This window comes from Polypterus senegalus, chromosome 1 (genome assembly GCF_016835505.1).
Source record: "Polypterus senegalus isolate Bchr_013 chromosome 1, ASM1683550v1, whole genome shotgun sequence".
NCBI classification, from domain to species: domain Eukaryota; kingdom Metazoa; phylum Chordata; class Cladistia; order Polypteriformes; family Polypteridae; genus Polypterus; species Polypterus senegalus.
In genome coordinates this window covers 134,557,298-134,582,164 of record NC_053154.1, presented here as the reverse complement: position 1 = coordinate 134,582,164, position 24,867 = coordinate 134,557,298, and the positions used below count along the sequence as shown (strand labels likewise).

The following is a 24,867-nucleotide window of genomic DNA, read 5'->3' as shown; positions in this document are numbered from 1 at the left end:
CACTCGCAATATGGCGGACGCACTGACGTATCGTGCCGACTGGGCAACACAGTGAATGCGACGTCTATCTGTATATGTCTATGGTGTTATACATGTAGTCCGCATGTTTATGCGTTCCTATGTCATTTTTAGTAACACAGCTCATGCAATACCGTTAAGCTATTCTACCTTCGCTGATATTTTTCATTCTGTAAGAAGCGTATTGCAGAAAACAGTTCCGTTATAAAATTTTCTAAGTTCACTGTGATGTCTTTTGATAGTTTTTTTCATGATTAAGGCTTAATAAATAATGTAAAACCACTGGGATAATGGAACAACTTGAAGTGGAACTCTTGTCGATGGCTTTAGTTTCCTGCCAGATTTCTGCCCGTATGCACAAGCTGTCGTGTGACCGACGACTTTGGTTCCTCCTCATCGTCGTCTTTTGACACGCTAATCTTTTATGGAAACAGAAAGTGTGGAATTTAAACCGCATATCCTACGGTATTTAAGGGTAGATATGTTTCATTGACTGGTAATGAGGTTTTGACGAATGCACCATCGACGGCGGCAAGTACCATCCTCTTTTCATATAGGCATTAAAAAAGTGTCAGTTGTTTTGAGGCATGCAAGTGTTGGGGAGAAGCCGTAATTCGACACGGTTGATTAACGAACAAGTACAGGAATACCTTTTTGACGGAGCTGTCACTTGCGTAAACGTGACGAGTTTCAACTGGCACAGAAAGGTTTTTAATATCTTTGCTAATCAAACTGGAATGCAATTTATATTGCTTATTTCTTTAGATTTACGTTACGGATATGAAGCAAGTTCTACAGAATTTATATGTTATCCAGACTCCTTTATTTAATTGACAACATATATTTAATTACGAGTGCCTTGGTATAAATTGGGTTTTCGTGTTCTGGGTTTCCATTTGAATTTATTTGAAGGGATTGTTTCGTCATTAATCATAAATGAAAGATGGTATGTAACATGCTGGCCACGCGAAACATCGAGAGACACAAGGAACAGCCGGGCTTAATCCTAATCACCACGGCACAGAACAGAGCCCGCCACGGCACAGAAGGCTTGCGGTGCCTACGTTTCACGTGTTACCAGTTTCTCAGAATCTATTGCAACCTTCGCTTGAAATTGACATCAGTTAGTGGCACATTTAACCTCGGTTGTTTTTGCTTCTTTATTTTCACATTCCACCAGTGGATTTAAAAATGCTACGCAGGGATGGGTTAACCATTAAGCAAAATAAGATCGTACTTAAGGCATCAAAGGAAGGGGGCGGGCACCAAAAAAATTTCCCATTGCTGGATTTACCAGCGACCATATGGTGCAAAACTTCAAATAGTGCAGCTGAACCTGGTTCCTGAAAAAGGAACTGCCACATTAAATGGGGAACATTAAATATATATATGTGTGTACAGTAATAAAATAAAATCTGTATTGAATACAGAAGCAGATTTGTTACGTAAGATTAATTTTGAGAATCTGATCAAAGGCTTTGCAATTAGAACAAGTAAGAGAAAACATTTCAAATATAAAGTGGAAGTATACAAAAATAAACTTTTTCCCATTTTACTGCAAGTTTTGTTTCATTTTGAAAAATGTTTATATTATGGTTTATTATTGTTTAGATTTTGAATTATATATGGGGGCACCGAAATGATTTAAGTGTTTAGGACGTCTAACGGTCTTAATCCAGCCCTGATGCCACGCCAATGTTAATTGGTCAATGATGTCTTCTGTGGTTTAGTTATCACAGAAATTTTGTAGCAGGATAAAAATGCAAAAAATCCTATGAAGTGAATGTTTGCAAAAAGGTGAAGTTCAAATTAGCATTGAGTAATGCTGTTTACGTTTTTCTTTCTGAAACCACTTTCATACAGTAGTTGAAATGAATTATGTGAATGAAATCTTTCCGTGACCCTAACCCCGCGTTCAAAGCGACTATCCATAACTGAACCTCTTAGGTTAAATTGGCCAGGTGTTGTTGAGAGTGACTAGTGTCATGTTGGATTGCACCAGTTGCTGCCAAGATAGGTGTTGGCCTCGGGGATTGTTTAAGCAGAACAATAAATAAATAATTCAGGCTGAGATCATTCATTAAGATATACCTGTAAATAGATTTTCATTCTTTCAGTTTTAGATCTTGTTAGACTGGATAAATCAGAAGACTGACAACACTGAGTGGCATTTTGGAAATATCAAAGAATCTTTTAAGATTCATCAAACTGCAGTGTGTTCCATTTTAGTATGTTTTCAGTTTACTGTCTAAATGCAAAAGTCTTAGTGTCCTGTAATATTTGGGTTGTATTTGCCATTTAACATTAATTTTGAAAAAGAGGAATAGCAAAAATGTAACTTTTGTAGTTATTTTTCTACTGTGGAATAATAACTGAAACCATAAAGTGTATTTTTTAATAGTAAATAATTGTTTCACTTTCTTTCCAAATATGTTATTAAACCAGGAACCTCATGAGGAGGACACACATTTGTGAATTGAATATAGTTAGATCAAGGTTTCTTTAGTTTAGTCCTTAGGGTGGTTGTAGGTTTTGTTCCAGCTTTTGTTCCACAATTATTTTATTTATCATATTGTTTAATTAGCTAGTGTTTTTCTCCTTTTCAATGATCAGACAAGTATAGTAGTATGATATTTACATTTATAGGAGATTTTGAAGCCTTTGTACTTACAGTATGCCTTAGTTTTAAATGCTCATTTGTTTTTTTCTCTCATTTTTTTATTAAACATTTCTCTGCAAACGTTGCTTCCTTATTTGTAAATTGTTAAAGCTAACAAAATTAATACCATGAAATGCTTTGGGAAATGCTCCATGTATTCAGGTGTTTCCCAAAATTCCTCTCTGTGCTCTGTCTCTTCTATGATGGAATGAGGGCAAAAGTCCTTGTTGGCAGAGAAACATCTGCTCCTTTGGAAATCACTGTTGGTGTTAAGCAAAGTTGTGTCTTGGCTCCAGTACAACATTTCAAAATTTACCTTGTTGCTGCAACTCTTCTCTCCAGAATCGAGTTGGGCACCACTGATGGAGTATGGCTCCGGTACTGATTGGAGGTTTGTATTCTCAGCTTTATTTTCAATTGAAAATCATCAAACCACTCAAAACTCCTCGACAATGATACAATATATGAGTTCCAGTATGCTGACGATGTTGTGCCGGCATAGCTCTTCACCTGGAGAGCGTTCGTAAGAGTTCCTTACACCTTGCCTATTTGTAAATGGGACAGGAAATTGGCGCTTCTAATATGCTGACCCTTTAGACAGATCTTACTGTGGACATCAGGACTGGTAGAGCGACACTGGGGAAACATGCAATCCTTCACCTACCTTGGAAGCACATAGTTATATCAAAATGTCCAAGAAGCAGACAAAAACAGATCACTGGCATTTATTTATTTAGACTTCAAGTAATGTGTGGAATCCTATATGTTAATTTGTGAAAATGTTTTGTTTTTGTCCCCGTGCTGTGATCCCTCTGTAATAATGATGAAATAAAGCAGGCATTACGAGGATTTGTGTAACATGCATGCTCATGCATAAAGCCAGTGTCCCAGTTTGGGACTTTGAAAATGTGGTCATCCCTATAACTTACTATTAGAGTGCTACGTTCACCTGATATCCTTAATGGCCACATTTGTCATAACTACAGCCACCCATGCTGAAGCACAGAAGGAATGTATGTGTGTGTGTGTGTGTGTGTGTGTATGTATGTGTGTGTCTGAGTGAAAGAGGTCCCTGTGATGGACTAGAATCCTGCCAAGTCCCGTTTTCAGCCCTTTGCATGGTCTCTCTGGTTAGCCTCTAGCCTTTGCAACTTTCAAATGGATTGAAAAGGTTGTAGCATCTACCTGCTGAACTTAGTCCAATGAGGAGTACAGTGTCTGTACAGCCATAGAATGTACCTGAATGTAAGGCAGTGCATACATTTTCTATCCAGTTTTCCTTTCCCATGCGCCACTTCAGTGCGTTTAGGCAATAAGGTGCAACAGATGTGACGTTCAAGTGGCTATATTTAGCTGGGAGGTGTTTGATTGGCTCACGGTTACAGAGTGACATTTTGTATGTAAGTTATCTGTTCATTATGGAGATGTGCAGTAATGTCTGGTTAACAGCTAGTGGCTTGTGCTTACTTATCTGAGAGAATATGCTGTGATAAAACATAAAGTACACAAACTTCGTTAGGATGGCGGGTCCAAGTTAAAACAATATCTATGTGCAGTTGCTGACTATGAAATTATTTTGTTAGGTAATCCTTACTAGGAATTTATCTACCATACCTTGGAATACTCCACAAGAAAATCAGTGTCTCGCCTTGCACAAAAGAACTTATCTGAAAATTATGTAATTAATTATTTGGAAATCTCCATGAGAGATGACTTGTGTGTGAGGAGCTAAAAAGAGCTAGGGCTGGAAAATACTTGTTTCTCAATAAGATAATTATAAAAATATATATATATATATATATATATATATATATATTCCTCCACTATTATATGTGAAGTCTTTTGCATTTTCCCAAGCATAAGATTTTTTGCATTCACTGTTCAATAAGTCTGATCATCATTGTTCTCTTCTAGAGAGTGGCATTTATTAAACAGCTTGTAAAACATGTTCATAGTCGCTCCAGCACATACACAAGCCACCCTGGTTGAACAATTCAGACTGAGCTCAATAATTCATAAGTGAGAAAGAAAATGAGCATATAGTGAGTGATATGAAGCAGTCCAAATATTACTCTTATTGTTTTCGATTGCACAACTAATGTTAGCCACAAGGACCAAACAATACATTATAAGAACTGTCACACTGGAGGAAGCACCTTGGAACAGCACTTTATGGGATTCCTTCCAGCAGCTGACACAACAGGAGCAATTTTGTCTTCTCTTGCTATGGACAGTCTTGTGTAACTAAATATTTCTATTGATGAATACAGAGGGCAAAGGGGAAGCACAAAGGGGTACAAGCCAGACTGCTGCTGGAAGAAAAATCCAAGAGCTTTCATGTGCAGTGTACTGCCCTCACTCTAAGTTTAGTGGTAATAGATGCATCCTGTATTTCAAAAGATGCCATTGATTTTTTAGAATATCTGGAAAAGCTTTATAGCTTCTTTTCAGGTGTTCTATAAAGATGGACTATGTTTTTGAAACATGTATCTATCAGAGTACATATTTGTATTGTGCTAGTTGTGTCCTCAAGATGGTTAGGGACAGCCCTGCCTGTAGTTATAGTAAAGGGAAGAATCTGACTGGTGTGTACTGCCTACTAATTTTTTTTTTTTTTAAAGAAAAGTAAGGTACAGAGGTCATATGGGGAACAGCAGTGGGGGCCAGAAAAATGTTGTAAAGAAAACTGCTGAGTTTAAAGAAAAGTTCCTGTAAGTGATTTGAAATGCCCTCTGGAGTCCACAGGGAAGAAGAAAGAGGGTTGTAAATGTAAAAATCCTTCTTTTTTTGTCTGGTCCCATTTACAGGATGCCACAGCAGATTATCTGTTTCCATCTATCCCTGTCTTTTACACCATTTTCTGCCACACTGACTTCCCTCATGTCCTCCTTCACCACATCCATAAATCTTACCTTTGGCGTTCTTCCTGCCTGGTGGTTCCATCCTTTACATTCTTTTGCCATTGTACCCCAAACCATCTTAATCTTGCCTCTCTCCCTTGGTCACCAAACTGTCATACTTATGTTGTCCCTCTAATGTATTCATATCTAATCTTGTCTACTCCTGTTACTCTGAACAAAAATCGTAGCATCTTCAACTCTGCCACTTCTCCTTCGTCTCCTGCTTTCTGGTCAGTGCCACCGTCTCCAAACCATATAACATAGCTGGTCTCACAACCGTTTTATAGACCTTCCCCTTCCCCACCCAGTCCACCCTGCCTGCCTTCTCTTCTTTGCCTCTGTGCTGCACTCTCTATTGCTTTGTATTGTTGAACCCAATTATTTAAATTCTTCTACCTTTACCACCTCTGCTCCTTGCAGTCACACTTTTCCACCACTTTCCCTCTCATTCGGGCACATGTACTCCATCTTACTCCTACTGACTCTGATTCCCTTTTTCTCCAGTGCATATCTCCATCTCTTAGGATTACCTCAACCTGCTGTTTACTCTCAGTACAGATTACAATGTCATCCACAAACATTATAGTCCATGAAGACTCCTGTCTGACCTCATCTGTCAACCTGTCCATCATAACTGCAAACGGGAAAGGGCTCAGAGCCAATCCTTGATATAATCCCATTTTTGCCCTGAACCAGACTGCCATTTAAACCGCACACCTTACAGCAGTCGCACTACCCTCATACATATCATGTAGCACCCTCACATTCTTTTTTGCCACTCCCGAACTCCTCATACATTACCATCACTCCTCTCCTGGCACCCTGTCAAATGCTTTTTCTAAGTCCAAAAACACGCAATGCAGTTTCTTCTGACCTTCTCTGTACTTCTCCATCAACATTCTTAAAGCAAATGTTGCATCTGTAGCCCTCTTTCTTGGCATGAAACCATATTGCTGCTTTTGAATTGCTACCTCTTCTCTCAGCCTAGCATCCAACATTCAATCCTATATCTTCATGGTATGTCTGATAAACTTTATACCTTTATACAATCCCTTGTAGTTAGTGCAGTTCTGAACATCTCCCTTATTCTTGAAAACTGGTACTAATATACTTATTTTCCATTCCTCGGGTATCTTCTCACTTTTCAAGCTTTTGTTAAACAATTTAGATAGAAGCTCTTTTGGCATGTCACCTAAACATCTCCATGCCGCTGGTATTACCTGGGCCAACTCCTTTTCCACATTTCATCTTTTTCATAGCTTCCTTCACTCCAGCCTTGCTGATCCCGGTACTTCATAATTTACTATCTCCACTTTATCCAACCTACAGTCTCTCTCATTCTTTGTATTAATAAATCCTTGAAAGTACAGTGGTACCTCGGCATACGTCCGCTTTGGAATAATTCCAATTTGGTATATGTTCTGTTTGGATGCGAAAAATTTTGCTTGGTATATGACCTTTGTTGGGAATACGACTCGCGTGCTAGAACACTGTGCGCTACCCTTGTTTACCTATCCCAAGACAAAGCCACGACTGCCCACGAGCGTCAGTACGCCAGTTGCTAGCATTCAATGAACAACCAGCGTGCCACCCTTGTTTACCTTTCTCAAGACAAAGCCATAACTGCCAACGAGCGTCAGTACGGCAGTTGCTAGCATTCAGGGAACAACCTGCGCTATAACTCTATGTGAATTTTCACATGATTTTGTGTTTTTTTGCACAAATTTGAATTGATTGTTGAAAAGTATGAAGGTGGCATGCGTATCTGGGACTTGGCTGCTACATACCGTATGCCGAGAACAACGGTATCTATGATTATGAAAAACAAAGACATTATTAAAAAGTAAAGTGAGGTTAAATTTTCATTTATTTCATCTAATTGCATTTGTATTTATGTATTTTAGTATTAAGCAGTGTTTTAAATTATTTTATACAACCCCATCAATGTATATATGCCAATAACAATAGGATTTTTTTTCATGGGAACGGATTAATCATTTTCCTTTAATTTCTTATGGGAAAAATGTGTTTGGTATATGTCCTGTTTGGTACAAGTCAAAGAACCTGGAACGGATTAAGGATGTATACCGAGGTACCACTGTACCTTTTACATTTTCAACACACTCTTCCCAGCTTGTTAGCAAATTTTCATTGCCATCCTTTATCACACTGACAAGCAGTATGTCCTTGCTCACTTGGTTCCTATGTCTGTCCTTTTCTCCCTTCTTTCTGTCCAGTTTCTGATATAGCTCAGCATGAGCCTTTTCCTTAGCCTTCACCACCTCTCTCTTCACCTTTCGTTGCATTGCTTTGTTCACCTGTCTGCTTTCATCATCTCTCCTGTTATCCCAATTCTTTTTTGCTAACCACATCCTGTTTATGCTTAGCTGTACTTCTTCATTCCACCACTAAGTCTCTTCATCTTCCTTCCTCTATCCAGATGTCACAGCAGGCACCTTCTTAGCTCTCTCCCTTACCACTTCACCTGTGGTGTTCCAATCATCTACCATGTCTTCAACCACCACCTAGCACCTGTCTGAATTTCACCACCTAATGTGTGTTTCAATTCTCACTCTCTTCCTCTTTATCACCTCAAAATTCATCATGCATACCACTAATTGATGCTGTCTGGCTACAGTATCCACTGCCACCACCTATGCCAAATCAAACATGTGGCTGACAGACCAATGTAAAAACAAATCAAAGAAATGTCTGCACAAAAAGTTTTTTCGTTTTGCACTTTTTCTCATTGAAAATAAAACTTTTGACTGGTAGAATATATTTTTAGAACACCTCAGTTTTTCCGGTTTTTTTTTCTTCAAATTTAATCAGTTGAAATGCAATGAATGACCTTAAATGGTAAGCCGTAAACTTTAGGTTAGCAAAAACTGAAAAAAAAAAAGAAATTTCAAAATATTACAAATGGGCATTCTTCAGGGAACAACTAACACAGTACGTTACAATCTATAGATGTTCTGCAGCAATTAAAGTAAATTAAGCTTTGCAAGTTGAAGCAAACGATTTGCACAGGTGTTCCAACTTCTGTTGGTTATTTAAAAACACTGTAGAAAGTTGTAAATTCCACTGACAATGGCAAGAAAACTGCAGTTAACAAATGAAACGAGACCGAGCATTAGATGTGTAGGCCTTTCATTTAGAGAAATTGCAAAGAGTCAGTGAGTACAGTATAATACACAATCCAAAGGCAATTGAAAAGTGAAAGGAACTCTGATAGGAAGAGATCTAGTAGGCCCAAAATTACAACCCATTCACAAGACAAGTTTATGGGGGGTACCTGCTTGTGTCATAGGCACCTCGCAGCACAAAAGCTTCAAGCACAGCTTAATGGTGGTCAAAAAAGCAAGTCTCAGTTTCCACAGTGAAGTGGAGACTTTGTGCTGCTTTCTTTCAGTTTGCGGTAATCCACAGCAGGTATTTCAAGGCCCTATTTTTTCCTTAAAGGAATGGCTTTCTTACTGCCACTAAAACTGTCAAACCAGCAGCACTGCCTTCTTCCAGTCTGCAGCAGTCCACAGCTTTTATTTCAAGGCCCTATGTTGTCCTTTAATGAATGGCTTTGTTATTGCCACTCACCCAGTCAAACCTGCATCACAAAGTAGGTATATACAATCTTACTGGGAGGAGTAGGTAAAAAGCAATATTACTGAGTCAATAATGAAGGAAAAATGGCTCTTTAGAATATGTTTTGATAACTGCTATTAACTATTGAATTGAGTATGTTCAGTTTAATTAAGTCTGGTGCTATTTTAGGAAAATTTGTCTCAGTTTTTACTCTCTTAAAATTAATGATTGTTTTTGAATTACGAGCATCTGCCTTAAAAGGGTTTTTAGAACTATATTATGCTCATAAAGAGGAGAAAGAACACATTTGATATCAATAATATACTTGTTAAAAATAAGACAGTCTACTTAATAAAACAGACAGTAATTCAAGGATAAATTACCCATGTTGATTGGTAACATGTCATGTTCCATCACATTGCTCATGTTTGCAGTATTTCTTTGTTAGATCTGCTGATATAATAGGTTGCCACAGTCTGACCTCGTAAACAAAATACTTAAGTTGTATATGGTAATGCAATGTAGATGTGCTGCTTTTGCATTTTAGCATAAAAATGCTGAGTTTGGAGTAAACATCAGTATCTTATCCTGTGAAATGACCCAAAACTGGTTCACATTTAGCATCTTTGTGGAAGGTATCTGTTCTACTTCTAGATGGAAAACAATCTGATGTGTACCTTAAATACTGCCGGTATGTAGATCCCTTAAATAGACACGTATCTCAAAATAAGTGTTATCAGGTGTTTTAATGTGTCAAGGCAATCGGACTTTGAAATGAACATTTAAATAAATGTGTAATTAATCAGGTTATTTGGTTTTAATTCTTAACATAAATTAATCAAACAGTTAATTTAATAACATTCATTTGCCCCAGGTAAAGCTACTGTTTTATATATTAATCTACATTAGTACTGAACTTCATACTATTACATTTATAAAGTTATTGATGGAGAATAAATATAAATTATGAGCTTACAGTGTTAAAATATTATGCAAAAATGCATTTTGACCTAGACAATAATGCTCAACAAGCAAGTGTGTAATTCTTTCTTGGAAAATGTTTAAAGAAATAAATTAATTACTTACAGCTTGCAGTTTCTGCTTTAAGTCAGTGACACATTTATTTGTTGTTATAATTGTTTAACAATATAAAACAATTAAGAGAAAAATTTAATGTACAAATATCAGATCTGTTTGTCATTTCTTCTTGAATTATTTGTACTGTTACAGAAAATTATATTATTCTGTGACTTAGTCTTAGTTTTCTTTATTACTGAGAGCTAAATATGAATGATAATAAATCGCTCTTTAAACTGTATGGCCAAACGTCCTTACAGCTTTCGTCTTGAATTTCAGTTTGCTTTTGAGTGGATGTCATGCAGTAAGGAGTAATAGGGATATAGCTTGTGTATTTAATATTTATAGTCAGAACCATTTTCCACTGTTATTTCAGTATATAAAAGACAATAGTTTAATTTGGCTTATCATTCTACCAGTAATAACAGCAAGTGAAGCCGCAAACATTTACATACAATGGTTTCTTTTTTATGTTATTAACAACCATGTACTTTCACGTACAGAAAGTTAGTAATCTTCAAATGAGTTCCACCAGTACTGTATCTTTATTTTTCAAAAAAACTATTATTGTATTAATTTCTTCACAGTAGGACATGGCAGAAACTGAAGCTTCGCCCTTGAAGCATTTTGTCGTGGCTAAAAAGAAAATCTCTGCAATTTTTGAACAACTTTTACAGTATATCACTGATGGAGCAATCTTTGTAGCAGGTAATTCTTTTGTAATGTCTAATACGTGTGTGTGGTCAATTATTGGATTGTACAAGTGAAAAGAGAGAACAATAATTTTAAAATACACGTAAATGGATGTGTTTTAATAGAAGCTTTACTTTTCATAAATGGGGAGTTTCAAACTACTTTTTGAAAATGTATTGACGTTCGTGTAATGTATATGTGTGCAGTTTAAGTTGTAGAGTGGCTCACTTCCTCTGATTGTGATTTTGAAAAGAAACATTTAGAAATATAAACAACATATTTGTACATTTTTGTTTTCAGAAATACAAGAAAATGAAGAACTACAACAGATATCTGAAAAAATTCAAGAAGTACTTAAAAGCCAAGGAGAGAACAAAAGTCAAAGTGCAGATATAAATGAGTACAAACAGAAGATTTTGGGCATCAGTGGGGTGCTAGCACGCCGGCACATGAAAGTGGCATTTTTTGGCAGGTATTGAAGTTACTGACAGGTATTTCTAAGAAGTGAATAATCTGTTTTTTTTTTTTTCATTAATTAGTCAGTTTGTGACATTAACTGCTTTTGTGGTCAAAATGTCTTTTTCTCTCTTTGCTTTAGAACTAGCAATGGTAAAAGCACGGTTATTAATGCAATGCTGCAAGATAGAGTTCTTCCCAGTGGGATTGGACATACTACAAACTGCTTTCTGAGTGTGGAAGGCACAGATGGGGATAAAGCATTTCTTATGACGGAAGGATCAGATGAAAGGAAGAGTGTGAAAGTTTGTAATTTTTTGGTATCCTTAAGTATTACTTTTAAGAATTAGTTTTATACAGTGTAAATATACATACTGTTTATATATGTTTGTTTTTTTTTTATTTTTTTAGTATTAAAAGTATTTGGTTTAACGTTGATGGCAACTTTATTATCCCAGTTAAGCTTCCTGGATATACTGCTTAATATGCCTTTAACTTATTATTATTATTATTATTATTATTATTGACTTTTTGTTTTAATGATCATTAAGTAAATAAAATTTGCTTACAGGGCATTACATGATTTTTAGGACTTGCTCTTTTGTACATTGCGATACCCGGTACCCACCACATACCTTACATCAGTCAAACCATAGAGGAATCTACTAGTCATACCAAAGATAAACCAGGCTGAGTGATGGAGACACACACACAATATGGTACAAAAATGGACAGTTCTTTATTAAAAACAGATTATAGCAAATTATCAAAAGTTAAAAAAAAGTAAAAAAAAAAAACCACAGCATGTTTATCAATTTAGTGTTTAAATGTGTGAATAAAAGTAATGAAACAAAGAAACGAAGAATTCAGACATAAACACAACAATCTCGGTTCTTTTCCCAAGCCGCATCTAGGGAACTAAATTCTTCATAATAAAAAAACACACATACTATATTAATCCCAGTCTCTTTCCCTTCTTTAGGTTGTTCAAGGAAACAAAGAACTTCTTAAAAAGAAAAAAAAATAATCGGTTCAAAATAATGTCCCTGCTCACCACATTATCCCTACTTTTCATTGCTGCAAAATGAAGGCAATCTCTGTGACATCCATCTCCCCAGCCCCCTCCAGATACCTAGCATGCCTTCACATAGGTTGCTCTATGCTGTAACCCGGAACGACACCTTCAAACCTGTTACCCATGCTCACGTGCATGTGTATGGCTATGGATGCTCAAACTTTGATTACTCTCTAGCAAGTAATCTGTGTTCTCTAAAAGGCCCTTTATTCATACTGAAACAGCTTCAGTCTCACATTTCAGTACCTTGCATCATAATGCTTCCTCTGAATGAGTTGTGTAGTACTCCATTGCTCATTCTCTCACTACCTTGCACATACACGCAGCTGCCCTGCCATTTCTTTCTCCAATGCATTTATTGGCACCACCTTCCACCCCTAAATTAAAGCACCCTGTATTACTATTTAACCAAAGGGAAAGTCTATAAATAGGCATACATTAAGTCGTTGTCTATATTTCAGATTTTGTAACTTGCCACATGCATGGTCCAAACTTTTTAAAATGTGGGTAAGGATTGGGAAAAAATAATGTAATAATACTATAAAACCATACTGTTTCCTATAATACATTGATTTTCTTTTTCAATTGAAGCTGCAGCAGACAAGTTTTAGTTGATGCTAGAAACTGTATGGCTTTTAAAGGAAATTGAATGTATGTGTTTGGCAAGGCATTCCCATCTTAACTGCAAAGTTAATGTTGCGATGGCAAAATTAAGTACTGGAAAATATGAAATAATTGCTAGTTCACCTCAGGTTAAGTCAGGTGTGTGTGAATACCTTAGTGTTGTTTTGGAATTTAATACATATCACAAAAATTGATTGTCTAAGACAGCTGCAAAAAGAATACAAAGCTAAATGAAGTATGGCTCATCATTATAAAGCTTTGTGTTTAACCTTATGGTAACTGGAAATAACTTTCATACAATTTTGTCTTACTTCTTCATTACTGTCATCCTCCAAGTTCACATCTTAAATAGGATGTCTGACAGCCACTGAAAAAGCCAAATTATTTTATCTGTCAAACGCAACATAGTGTCTCACACAACAAAGTATCTAGTGATATATTGTTGCGTCATTAATGATAGAAAATAAAAGTAACATAGAGAAATAAAAGTGATTCATTTTTGAATAATGTTTGGCAGATTATGATTGGAAGAAATGAAAGAGAAAGTAAGTTCAAAGATTTTAAAGATATCAAGTTAAACAAATCACACAGGGACAGCAAACTATGAGATAAATGATTGATGTTGGTCAAATTGAGTAAACTGCTAACTTAAGCTGATATTTGTAATGATCTGGACTATTTTCTAGAAGAAGTAGATGTGTCGTGCATAAAAGCAAATGATGGTCAGTAACAGTTGAAGCAGCATGGAGTCCTAGATGTCAAGTTATGAGTACTATAGAATGAATTTAGTGGAACAGGTTTAAAAATGTTTTACATGTAATGCAGGACAGATACATACCTACATTTGGAAGTAATAGGAAACTAAAAAAATCTCCACGATGGATTAATAAAGATTTAAAAAAGAAGTTGCAAAGGAAAAAACTGCTGTATAAGGCATATAAGACTAATGACTGCAAAGAGAACCGTGAGCGTGAGATGAGAAAATGAGGGCAACCATTAAGAAGGATATCAGAGAGGCTAAAAGACAGTTGGAGAGGAATATAGCAGATAAGGCGAAAGAAGACCCCAAGAGATTATTTCAGTATTTTAGTAGTAAAAGAACAGTTAAGGAGGAGGTCAAGTTCATCAGGAATAGTAAAGGGAATTAAAAGATACAGACAATGAAATAGCAGATGCCCTAAACTTACATTTTTCTGAGGTGTTTACAAGTGAGCAAGTGGATAACCTGCCAGAGGTAAACACAACTACTAAGGAGGTACTGAGGGATTTGGAAATTGTAGAGGGAGAAGTGCTGCTCAGATTAAATAAGATAAAATCAAACAAATCACCAGGCCCAGATAATATTTATCCTCGTGTTCTTAAGGAGGCTAGTGAGTACATATATAAACCCTTGACACATATTTTTAGGAAGTCACTGTGCACTGGAGAGATTCCAAAGGACTGGAAAATGGCAAATATCATCCCATTATATAAAAAGGGTGACAGGGCAGATCCAAGCAACTATAGGCCAGTAAGCTTAACAAGCATCACAGGAAAATTAATGGAAGGAATTATTAAGGATAAGATTGAGCAACACATGACAAGGACAGGAGTTATTCTGAACAGTCAGCATTGGTTCAGAAGGGGAGGTCGTGTTTTACTAACATGTTGGAATTCTATGAGGAGGCAACAAAAGGATACGATCAAAGTGGAGCTTATGATATTATTTATCTGGACTTTCAGAAAGCATTTGATAAGGTGCCACATGAGAGGTTGGGCATCAAGTTAAAAGAAGTGGGAATTCAGGGTGATGTTTTTAGATAGGTACAGAATTGGCTCAGACACAGGAAGCAGAGGGTGATGGTGCAAGGAACCTCATCAGAACTGGCCGATGTTAAGAGTGGTGTTCCACAGGGGTCAGTGCTAGGGCTGCTGCTATTTTTAATATATATAAATGATTTAGATAGGAATATAAGTAACAAGCTGGTTAAGTTTGCAGATGATACCAAGATAGGTGGATTAGCAGATAATTTGGAATCCGTTATATCATTACAGAAGGACTTGGATAGCATACAGGCTTGGGCAGATTTGTGGCAGATGAAATTTAATGTCAGTAAATGTAAAGTATTACACATAGGAAGTAAAAATATTAGGTTTGAATACACAATGGGCGGTCGAAAAATCGAGAGAACACCTTATGAGAAGGATTTAGGAGTCATAGTGGACTCCAAGCTATCAACTTCCAAACAGTGTTCAGAAGCCATTAAGAAGGCTAACAGAATGTTAGGTTATATAGCACGATCTGTGGAGTACAAGTCCAAGGAGGTTATGCTCAACCTTTATAATGCACTGGTGAGGCCTCATCTTGAGTACTGTGTGCAGTTTTGGTCTCCAGGCTACAAAAAGGACATAGCAGCACTAGAAAAGGTCCAGAGAAGAGCGACTAGGCTGATTCCAGGTCTACAGGGGTTGAATTATGAGGAAAGATTAAAAGAGCTGAGCCTTTACAGTTTAAGCAAAAGAAGATTAAGAGGTGACATGATTGAAGTGTTTAAAATTATGAAGGGAATTAGTACAGTGGATCGAGACTTGTATTTTAAAATGAGCTCATCAAGAACACGGGACACAGTTGGAAACTTGTTAAGGGTAAATTTCGCACAAACATTAGGAAGTTTTTCTTTACACAAAGAACGATAGACACTTGGAATAAGCTACCAAGTAGTGTGGTAGACAGTAAGACGTTAGGGACTTTCAAAACTCGACTTGATGTTTTCTTGGAGGAAACAAGTGGATAGGACTGGCGAGCTTTGTTGGGCTGAATGGCCTGTTCTCGTCTAGATTGTTCTAATTCTAATTCTAATTCTAATTTATTATAAGGGAGAGAATTATAAAAACGTGTTTAAGCAAAATCTGGGGTGCATAAACTTTAAAAATGTATTTGTATTAAGGAACTAAGATTATTACAATATATTATGGTAAATATGTTTCAGGTTCAGAGTAAAATTTTATTAGGGCTCTGTAATTGTCAGCAGCTGATAATTCCTGACAGTTTTTGACCAGACTAATGACCTAACAAGTTCTGAGACCTTACAACTGAAAGGGTGCTCAAATGTTTGCAAATGCCACATATATTTATTTGATATTTATTCTTTTTAATTCATCTAATAAGTTATAATTCTACATTAATATTTTCATTAAAACACCATTGGTTTAATTCCATGCTATTGAAGTTTTGTTTGCTATTTTTTCTTTTTTTTTTCTTTTTCAAATGTCAAGAAAATATCTAACTTGGTTATAAATGCCATACTTTTGCATGGAACTGTATATGTGTGAATAATTTCCATGAGGATTTTTAGGCTTATTAAGGTGAAGTTTTAGTTTGTTATGTGTACATTGTACAATGAAATTCATACTTGCCTGTCTCCCATAGGCTAGTGACCATAATACTAAAAAATGTAAAAAAAAAAAAAAAGTAATGCTTGTGTTTTAAGTGCAAGGTTCACAGAACATGGAAAGCTGGCTCTTTTTTTATTCTAATTCAGAAGCAGAGAGGCACTTGTACTTGTATTTGGAGGTTGATGCAGAATGTGCTAATTTAGCCACATCTGTTGCTCCACACCATTGACTGTTTTGCTTATGGTGACTTTACACCTTTCTTTTAAATTAAGTACAAATTAACTTTCACATTCTTAACTGACGAGAGTGGAACCTGGGGATCTACCCTGTTGGCCATGAGGTGATTCACATTCAGCAACCAAGCCAGTGATTTTTAAATGATGCTTAATAGGTATTATGAGGACCAATGTGTGCCTACAAAATTTCCCCACTCCATCTCTCTCCCAACTACTATCTCACAGTATATGGAAGACAAGGCAGAATAGTTCCAATGATCATGAAGGTGATGCCAAATCCTGGACCATATCACAGCAGAAATTTGTCGGATCAGATGACATGTTCCCAAATCTTCATCCAATTTTGCTGATCAAACTGTAGCCTTATCTTGATGTTTTTAGCTTACAGTAGTGGAACCCAGCCTGGTCTTCTGCTTCTGTAGTTCATCTACTACAGGTGGTGACTTCTTGTATGTTCTTGGATGCCCTTGTGCTCACCACTGTTGTGAAGGCCTGGTAATTAGCTTTTCTGTTAATTTCAGTGAATTTCACCATTATCTTTTGACCTCTGTCTTTAATAAGGTGTTTTCGCCTACAGAACTGCCACTCACTGTTTTATGTTTGTGTCTGTAAAGAGATTGTATTATGTTAAAATCCCAAGGAGGCGGCAGTTCCTGAGGTCATCATTTGTGGCCCTAACTACCATAACACAGTCAAGTTGCTTAGGATCATGAGTCTTGCTCATTATGATGTTTCAGTGAACAACAGCTAAACTTCTTGTCTGCATGCTCTTTGGAAGAGCAGGATATTTGCATTTACAAACATACCTAGTCAAGTGGTTTGGCATATTTATTTTTTTTTAGAAGTTCATCATAATTTGCCAAGAATTTATATGAACACTGGACACATTGTTCATTGTAAGTTTTAGAACAAGAAGTATGAAAACTAGTAATAAAATTCTTAGCAATAATAATACAGTGGAACCTTGGTTCACGACCATTATTTGTTCCAAAACTCTGGCCGTAAACCAAAGCAATTTCCAACATAGGATTGTATGTAAATACAATTAAACCATTCCAGACCATACAAACTGTATGTAAATATATATTTTTTTAGATTTTAAGCAAAAATATAGTTAATTATACCACAGAATGCACAGGGTAATAGTAAACTAAATGTAAAAACATTGAATAACACTGAGAAAAGTAGCACTGCTATAACTTTTTTAATGAGTTTTAAGCACAGGTAAAAAAATGAAGATTTGAAAAATCCGTAATTTAATAAACCACCAAGAAAATTAACATTGCCACAATGCACGCTATTAACCGATCGCTGTAAACAGAACCGAAAACAAAAACAAGCCTTTTCTACCTTATGCGTCCAGCCCTCCCTCTCTTGCTCACTCTCTCTTTCGTGTGTGCGTGTGTCTCTCTTTCACGAGCCTGGAGCACCTGTGTGTGTGTGTGTGTGTCTCTTCTCTAGCGCGCTCCTGTGTGTGTGCCTCTCACGTGCGCCTGTGTGTGCGTGTGTGTGCGCCCTCTTTTTCGCGTGCCTGTTTGCGTGCGCGCCTCTCTCGCATGCTTGTGTGTGTGCCTCTCCCGCCTGTGTGTGCCCTCTCCCTCGCGCGCCTGTATGTGTGTACGCGCCTCTCTCTCTTTCTCACTGCACAGGAAATGCACAGGGGGAGACTGGACATGTACAAACCGAAAGGGAAACTGGCTTGTTTGTACACCGAGTGTGTGGTCGTGAATCGAAGCAAAAGTTTGGCGATCTTTTTGGTCGTAAACTGATTTGTACTGAGACGTTCGTGAACTGAGGTTCCACTGTATTCTGAACCCAGCTTATCTTCTCTATCCATACTTTAATTTACTAACCTGTCGGCAAAGCATAATTGTGATTCACTCTGGTATACTAACAAGACAAATATATTTTTTAATTTGTACTTTTAAGAATTGGATTCAGCTGGAGAAAAATAAAACACTGAAAACTAGCCAAATATAGAGATGTTGAAATTTTTATTATGCCCTTTACTTCCACACTGAAAATCAAAGACCACCTAGTTATCATGCTATGTGTAGTAAATAAAATTCACAACTGTCAGAAACTTATATTACATAAACTAGTAGGGTTTATCTTGTAAATTTATTGTACATCTTGAATTTATATCTTTGTATTTCATCAAATGCGTGTCCAGCAGTCAGCAAGTAACTTTCTATGTCTTTTTTTGACAGCAATATGATAATTTTACAGTTTTGTACACACATCTTGCTCACACTTTTAAAATGGATAAAATGTCCCATGAATACATTTAAAATAAGTAGCATATTATGTGGATTCACATCTTTTTTTTTTTTTAGATGCAGGGTCATTTGAAACCTTGTGAATGCCTTATTTACACAAAGTTCTAAAGAAGTTTGCTTTTTCCAAAAAATGTTTTCTTTTTAAATGTTCTAAAATGCATTAAAATACAGTATTTACCAGCAAATGTTCTCATTGTACATTAAAAGGAATGTTTTTAAATGGTGGCATTTTAAAAAGATGTACTTTTTGCTAGCATAGGTCCATCATGTCTTTAGCATTTTATTTATATACGGAGGAGGTAAGATGAAGTCTTTTACTTTTGGTCTTCAAGAAGGGAAACAAGCAGTTTGTCATTTCCAAATATCGCATTAATACTATGATTACTTGTTAAAACCACAATTATAAAAATAAAACTTAATTATGAAGTACTAAAATGTATGTAGTAAATTAAAAGTTTCCTTTAAATATTCAAGAACTGTTGCAGCCAAAGAGAGAGAAGGTGTATGTTTAAATGTTAAGTACAAATGCAGCTATGAAAACGGTGCAGTATGATCTCTGGCCACAATATTTCATGTGTGATCTACTACATTACATGTTTGGCTAGCAGAAACGGACCTAAAAATGAAGCTCTTGAGTCATCATTTGACAGTGTTAAGATTGGTTCATTTAATTTCTCACCGTACACGTGTAATCCATTGTTCTCACTATACACATTTAATCCATTTTTAATAAGAGATTTTAAAGCTACTACGTATCTTGCTGTGGTATGCACTGACTATATTAACCTTATATACTTTATATAATGTAATGTTTTACACTTTCTCTGAACACGTATGTTATCACAGTGGAAAAATGATTACTCTTTAGAAATGTCTTAATAGAAAACAAAATATGGAATTGGCAATCTAAAGCATGAAAAACATATATATATAGATAATATATACAGTATATCTCAATATTGTATATGTGTATACAGTTTTACATCTAATAGTATTAACTATAATTTGGTTTCTTTGCAAAAATCACCATGAATTAATTCATTCACTTATTCAGCTACTAATTTTCAATGAGAAGTTTAGCGCTACAGTGGTTATATAGCATACTGACTTAAATGATTAAATTGTGTTCTGGATGATTTTTAGCTTTTAAAGTGAAACTGTATTTACTATAATTGAAATCCACAATAATAATGTTAATAAAATTTAAAGACTAATGAAACTGAATTATAACAAATATTACATAGCAGAATGTGATTATTAATAACAGCTAATAATTTCAAAACTGTTCTGTATTTTGAAATTTTGTTTTGTTTGGGTTTTCCAAAAGCTTTTCTCTCTTATTAAAACATTTTTTTTAAACAGTTACCCAAACATCTTTGTCATGGCACCAACTTGTCATAAACAGTTTGGGGGCTGCAACTAAATAATATCAACAATAACAGTTCTTTATACTGGAATAACACAGGAAACCCAGACCCTGCAAAGTTAAAATTAAATGATCAGCTTCGCAATAAGACTGCATTACTGAATGCTGGTTTATTTCATAGTATATAAGTACAGTATCTCTGAAATAGGTTTACATTAAAGGAAGGAACATTTCACTCAAATTGTTTTTAAACTTTTACTTGCCCCATGTAGTTTGTAGTGATGGCCGAGAAAATCTTTAAATTACATATTGAAGATTCTAACTCAATGGGGCCCTGTAGTGACCAGTTCTGGACAACAGCAAATTATATGAAAAATGTCCAAGGAAAAAAACAGAACAAGTTTCACATAACTCATGTTGCATAATCCATGTCTAATATCAATTCCTATAGTCAAAATGTGCAAAAATTGTCCATTTTTTGCTAAAAATATTCTCAGCAATTACTTATGGGAAAACTCAGCACTGAAGATCAACAAAAAAAAAGACACCATTCCTACAATACTGTGTGTTTTGAATTATAGACAGGATTCTTGACCAGTGTATATGGGGGAGACACAGATCCTCAAAGCTTTTTCTAGTATTTTACATGGACAGAGCATAACATTACATTTTTCAACTGATTGCTGTAATTCTTCTTTATTTTAGCAGTATGTGTTTTCACATTTTAAACAGCTGTAAGGCATCCTGAATATTTTGAAGATTATGCCATTTCTTATAAGTAACTTTAAATAATTGTGACAATAATATTTCAGAAAAGTTTACTTCTGAATAATGTTTATGGAAAATTTTAAAAGGTCATTGTCTTTTCAGACAGTTAATCAACTGGCTCATGCCTTACACATGGATGAACATCTAGACACTGGCTGCTTGGTGCAGGTTTTCTGGCCCAAAATGAAATGTGAAGTTCTCGGAGATGATTTGGTTCTAATGGACAGGTACAGAATTATATAAATATTCCCATAGCCCTTTAGTTAGGATAATCTGATGTTAGAAGTTAGTATCAATATCACTTCATACTGGAGTACTCTTGAAGCCTAATCGTAAAGTGATTTAATAATTTAATGTATATTTAAGACATATTATGTGTTTGTTACATTTGTTGTTCTTGGAGTATTTCTCTTTTTAGTAGGTGAAGGTTAGACATTCATGATTAAAGGAGATTGTTATTTATTAATAAAATGCACCTTCTCTCCTTTGTTTCATTGCAGTCCTGGAACAGATGTTACGATGGAACTGGATAGTTGGATTGATAAATTCTGTCAAGATGCTGATGTTTTTGTGCTTGTGGCAAACTCTGAGTCAACTTTAATGAACACTGTAAGTTTAAATTATCATTTTGTTATGAGATAAAAAGTCTATAGTACCTATAAAAAGTATTCATCCCTCTTGAAAATGTTCATTTTATTTTTATACAATGTTGAAACACAATAGATTTTATCTGGCTCTTTGACATTAACAGAAAAAGAATCTTTAATGTCAAAGTAAAAGCAGATCACTGCAGAATGATCTTAATTAATTACAAGCATAAAACACAAAGTAAGTATTTTGATAAGTATTGAACCTCTTCAAGTCAGTGTTTTAATAGATGCCACTATGTCAGCAATTCCATTCTAGAATCTGTGTGGCCAGACACAAATTCTCAAATGGATTGACATCTGGCCTCTGACTCAGCCACTCTGGGACATTAACATTATTGTTTTAAGTCATTTCTGCGTAGCTTTAGCTTTATGCTTAGGGTCATTGTCTTGATGAAAAACCAGTTTTCTCCAACGCAAAGGTTTATTACAGACTGCATCAGGTTTTTTTCCATAATGTTCCTACATTTTGCTGCATTCAACTTTTTCTCTACCCTTAAGCTTTCCAGGACCTGCATGATGCTTCTACCACCATACTTCACAGTGGGGATGCTGTGCTTTTGATATTGTGCAGTGTTTGGCTTGTGCCAAAAATTCAATGTTATGTAACAATAAAATATTTAAAACTTCCATAGGGGTGAATGTTTTAAAGGTACTGTAGTTTCAGAAGTCAAATTCTTATTGGCTTAGTAACATTTATTTATTTATATATTAATTGATTGAATTATGTACTTCAATATTCTTACTCTGTCTTCATATCTTTCTTCCAGTGGTAAATTGTAACATGTACACTGCAATTTCTAAACAGGTTCCTGCACTTTGTCTTTGCAAGATATGCTTAATATCCTGTGTATTTGAAGTTGAAGTTTTGAAAAGTTTACCAAATATCACTGTACCAAAGTAAAATTTATTGTGTTATCTAAAACCAAAAATATTACATTTAAAACCTCTTTTATATTGGGTATGAATCTGCCCTTGCATATCCTCATTGATAATTATTTTGTTTATGACATTGGGAGTGGCATTAAGACATGCATTTTGGGGAAAGTTTAAAACACATTTCACTTTTGCTTCTGTTTTTAATTATCTGTAGCTGTAAATTAAGTACCTTTGCTGTATATTGATGATCAGTATATTTGCATATAATGTAACGCATAAGGCTGTTTTGCCTGGGAAGAAATTTATATAGAATTTTATATTTTGACTAATCAATAAATTAAATAATGAAATAGGTGTTTATGTTTTGTTGAAAGGAGAAGCATTTCTTCTATAAAGTAAAGGAGCATTTTTCAAAACCAAATATCTTTATTTTGAATAACCGATGGGATGCTTCTGCCTCAGAACCAGAGTACATGGAGGATGTAAGTTGCACATGTTTCTGTAATGTTGATATTTTTTCAGAGAATAAATTTTCATATGTAACCGGTATGGGCAAAACTTTTGGTACCATTCCACTATTTAAAAGCAATCACAATTTTCTGTAAAATAAGTTGAAACTGATAAAAGTAACTTATTCTATATTTCACAGAGCTGACACTTTGGTTTTGGTTTAGGGCTTAATGTATCTCTCTATTATAAAAAAAATCCTGTGAGAGAGAGACTGGAGACGAGACGTGATCTTCATGTGAAGATCACGGAAGACACTTAAAAGACCCGCGAGACGAAAGAGAATGACCACAGAGCATCTCGCGATGACGTACAACATGAGATTCTTACAAGACACGCCCTACTTACAACCAATATCAAATAAGACGACAGGCAGCAAAACATTTAGTCGTGAGAAGGATTTGAGCACACACAGATCCAGCATCTCAGCGCATATAAAGCATATAAGGACAATACGTTATAAATGAAACATTGACGACTAAGCGAAGAAAAAAGCAGCGCGGAGAAAAGAGACTCAAAAGCGTTGGAGAGAAAAAAGCAAAAAAAGAATAATCTAGGTGCAAATTCAGAAAATAAGGAAAGTAATTATCAGCCCGGAACAAGTGGAATTGAAACAAAGCATGTCCAGTCAGGCTCAGAATTAAAAGACAGAGAGTAAAAGACAAAGTAGAACTTCATAAAGACTTTCACAAACGTTGGCGCTATACACATGCAGAGCAGGTTAGAGATTTTGAAAGCAGTGGAATTTGAGTGGCTCAAAAAAAAAAAAAGCCGGTGCGATACACATGTGGAGAAAATTAAAGAATATGAAAGTAGGAAAATTAGAAACTATAAAAAAAGAAAGTAAAGATCACAGTAGCGCAAACAAACGAAAATTATTACTTGAAAAAGGGAAAATAATCACCACGGACCAGGTGTCATGGAGGAAAAAAAGCAGGACAAAGCGAGGTCAGAAATAAGAGAGTAGAAAATAAAGAAAAACGTCATAAAGAGGTTAAACAAGGGGACAAACACATGCAGAGCAGGTTATAGATAATGAAAACGAATTCAAAAGACTTAAAAAAAAAAAAAAAACATAGGCACGAAACACATGCAGAGCAAGATACATAATATGAAAGCAGAAAAAAATGTCAAAACAAAGAAAGTAAATATTGCATTAGTGCAAAAAAAGAGAAATTATTACTCGGAGAAATAACAAAAAGGCGAATAGAGATCAAATATATGGACATAGGTGATATGTCAGAAGTATGTAAATATTGTAAGGCTTTGAAGTTTAAGTCCGAGAATTTCAAAAACGTGGTTTACCTCACATGCATTTATTGGTTACTTTCCAAAAAAAATTATTAACTGCTGATGACGTAGATCGCTTTGTCTGGGCTGAAATTCCAAAGAGAGAAACCTATCCTGAATTATGGTACAAAGTCATTAAACACATGTCTCACTGACCTCATTTAAAAGATTCAGCATATTGGGACTCCAAAGATTCCAAATATTGTTTTTTATAGAAGTTCTGAAATAAAAGTGCAACTAATGAAATAGCAACAATTCAAAGAAAAAAAATCTTAAAAGTGTGTATCCGGAAAACCAAACACGGGGGTTGGTGAGCAGGGGCAAAGCCCCCTAGTTGTTTTAAAAAAAAAAAAATAAATAAATAAAAAGGAGGAAAATGGCTTGGAGATACATTTTGGGACTCCTAACCTAATGTTTTGTAGTACACCCTTTCAAA

At 35.5% G+C, this 24,867-nt stretch overlaps 1 protein-coding gene across 3 annotated transcripts in view; it reads left to right on the top strand.

Moving 5' to 3' along the window:
• Positions 1 to 371: 371 nt before the first annotated feature.
• LOC120532559 (mitofusin-1-like) overlaps positions 372 to 24,867 on the top strand; it is a 55,736-nt gene continuing 31,240 nt past the window's right edge. Inside the window, exons 1-7 of one of the 3 annotated variants that reach the window (XM_039758662.1) lie at positions 372 to 549; positions 10,827 to 10,944; positions 11,230 to 11,401; positions 11,528 to 11,690; positions 21,211 to 21,335; positions 21,609 to 21,717; positions 23,009 to 23,116. In XM_039758662.1, the coding sequence (XP_039614596.1) occupies positions 10,830 to 10,944; positions 11,230 to 11,401; positions 11,528 to 11,690; positions 21,211 to 21,335; positions 21,609 to 21,717; positions 23,009 to 23,116 (792 nt within the window). In that variant the 5' untranslated portion in view covers positions 372 to 549; positions 10,827 to 10,829. Of the gene's footprint in view, positions 550 to 10,823; positions 10,945 to 11,229; positions 11,402 to 11,527; positions 11,691 to 21,210; positions 21,336 to 21,608; positions 21,718 to 23,008; positions 23,117 to 24,867 lie in introns of all 3 variants that reach the window. The other 2 variants (XM_039758653.1, XM_039758672.1) reach the window with 2 other exon arrangements.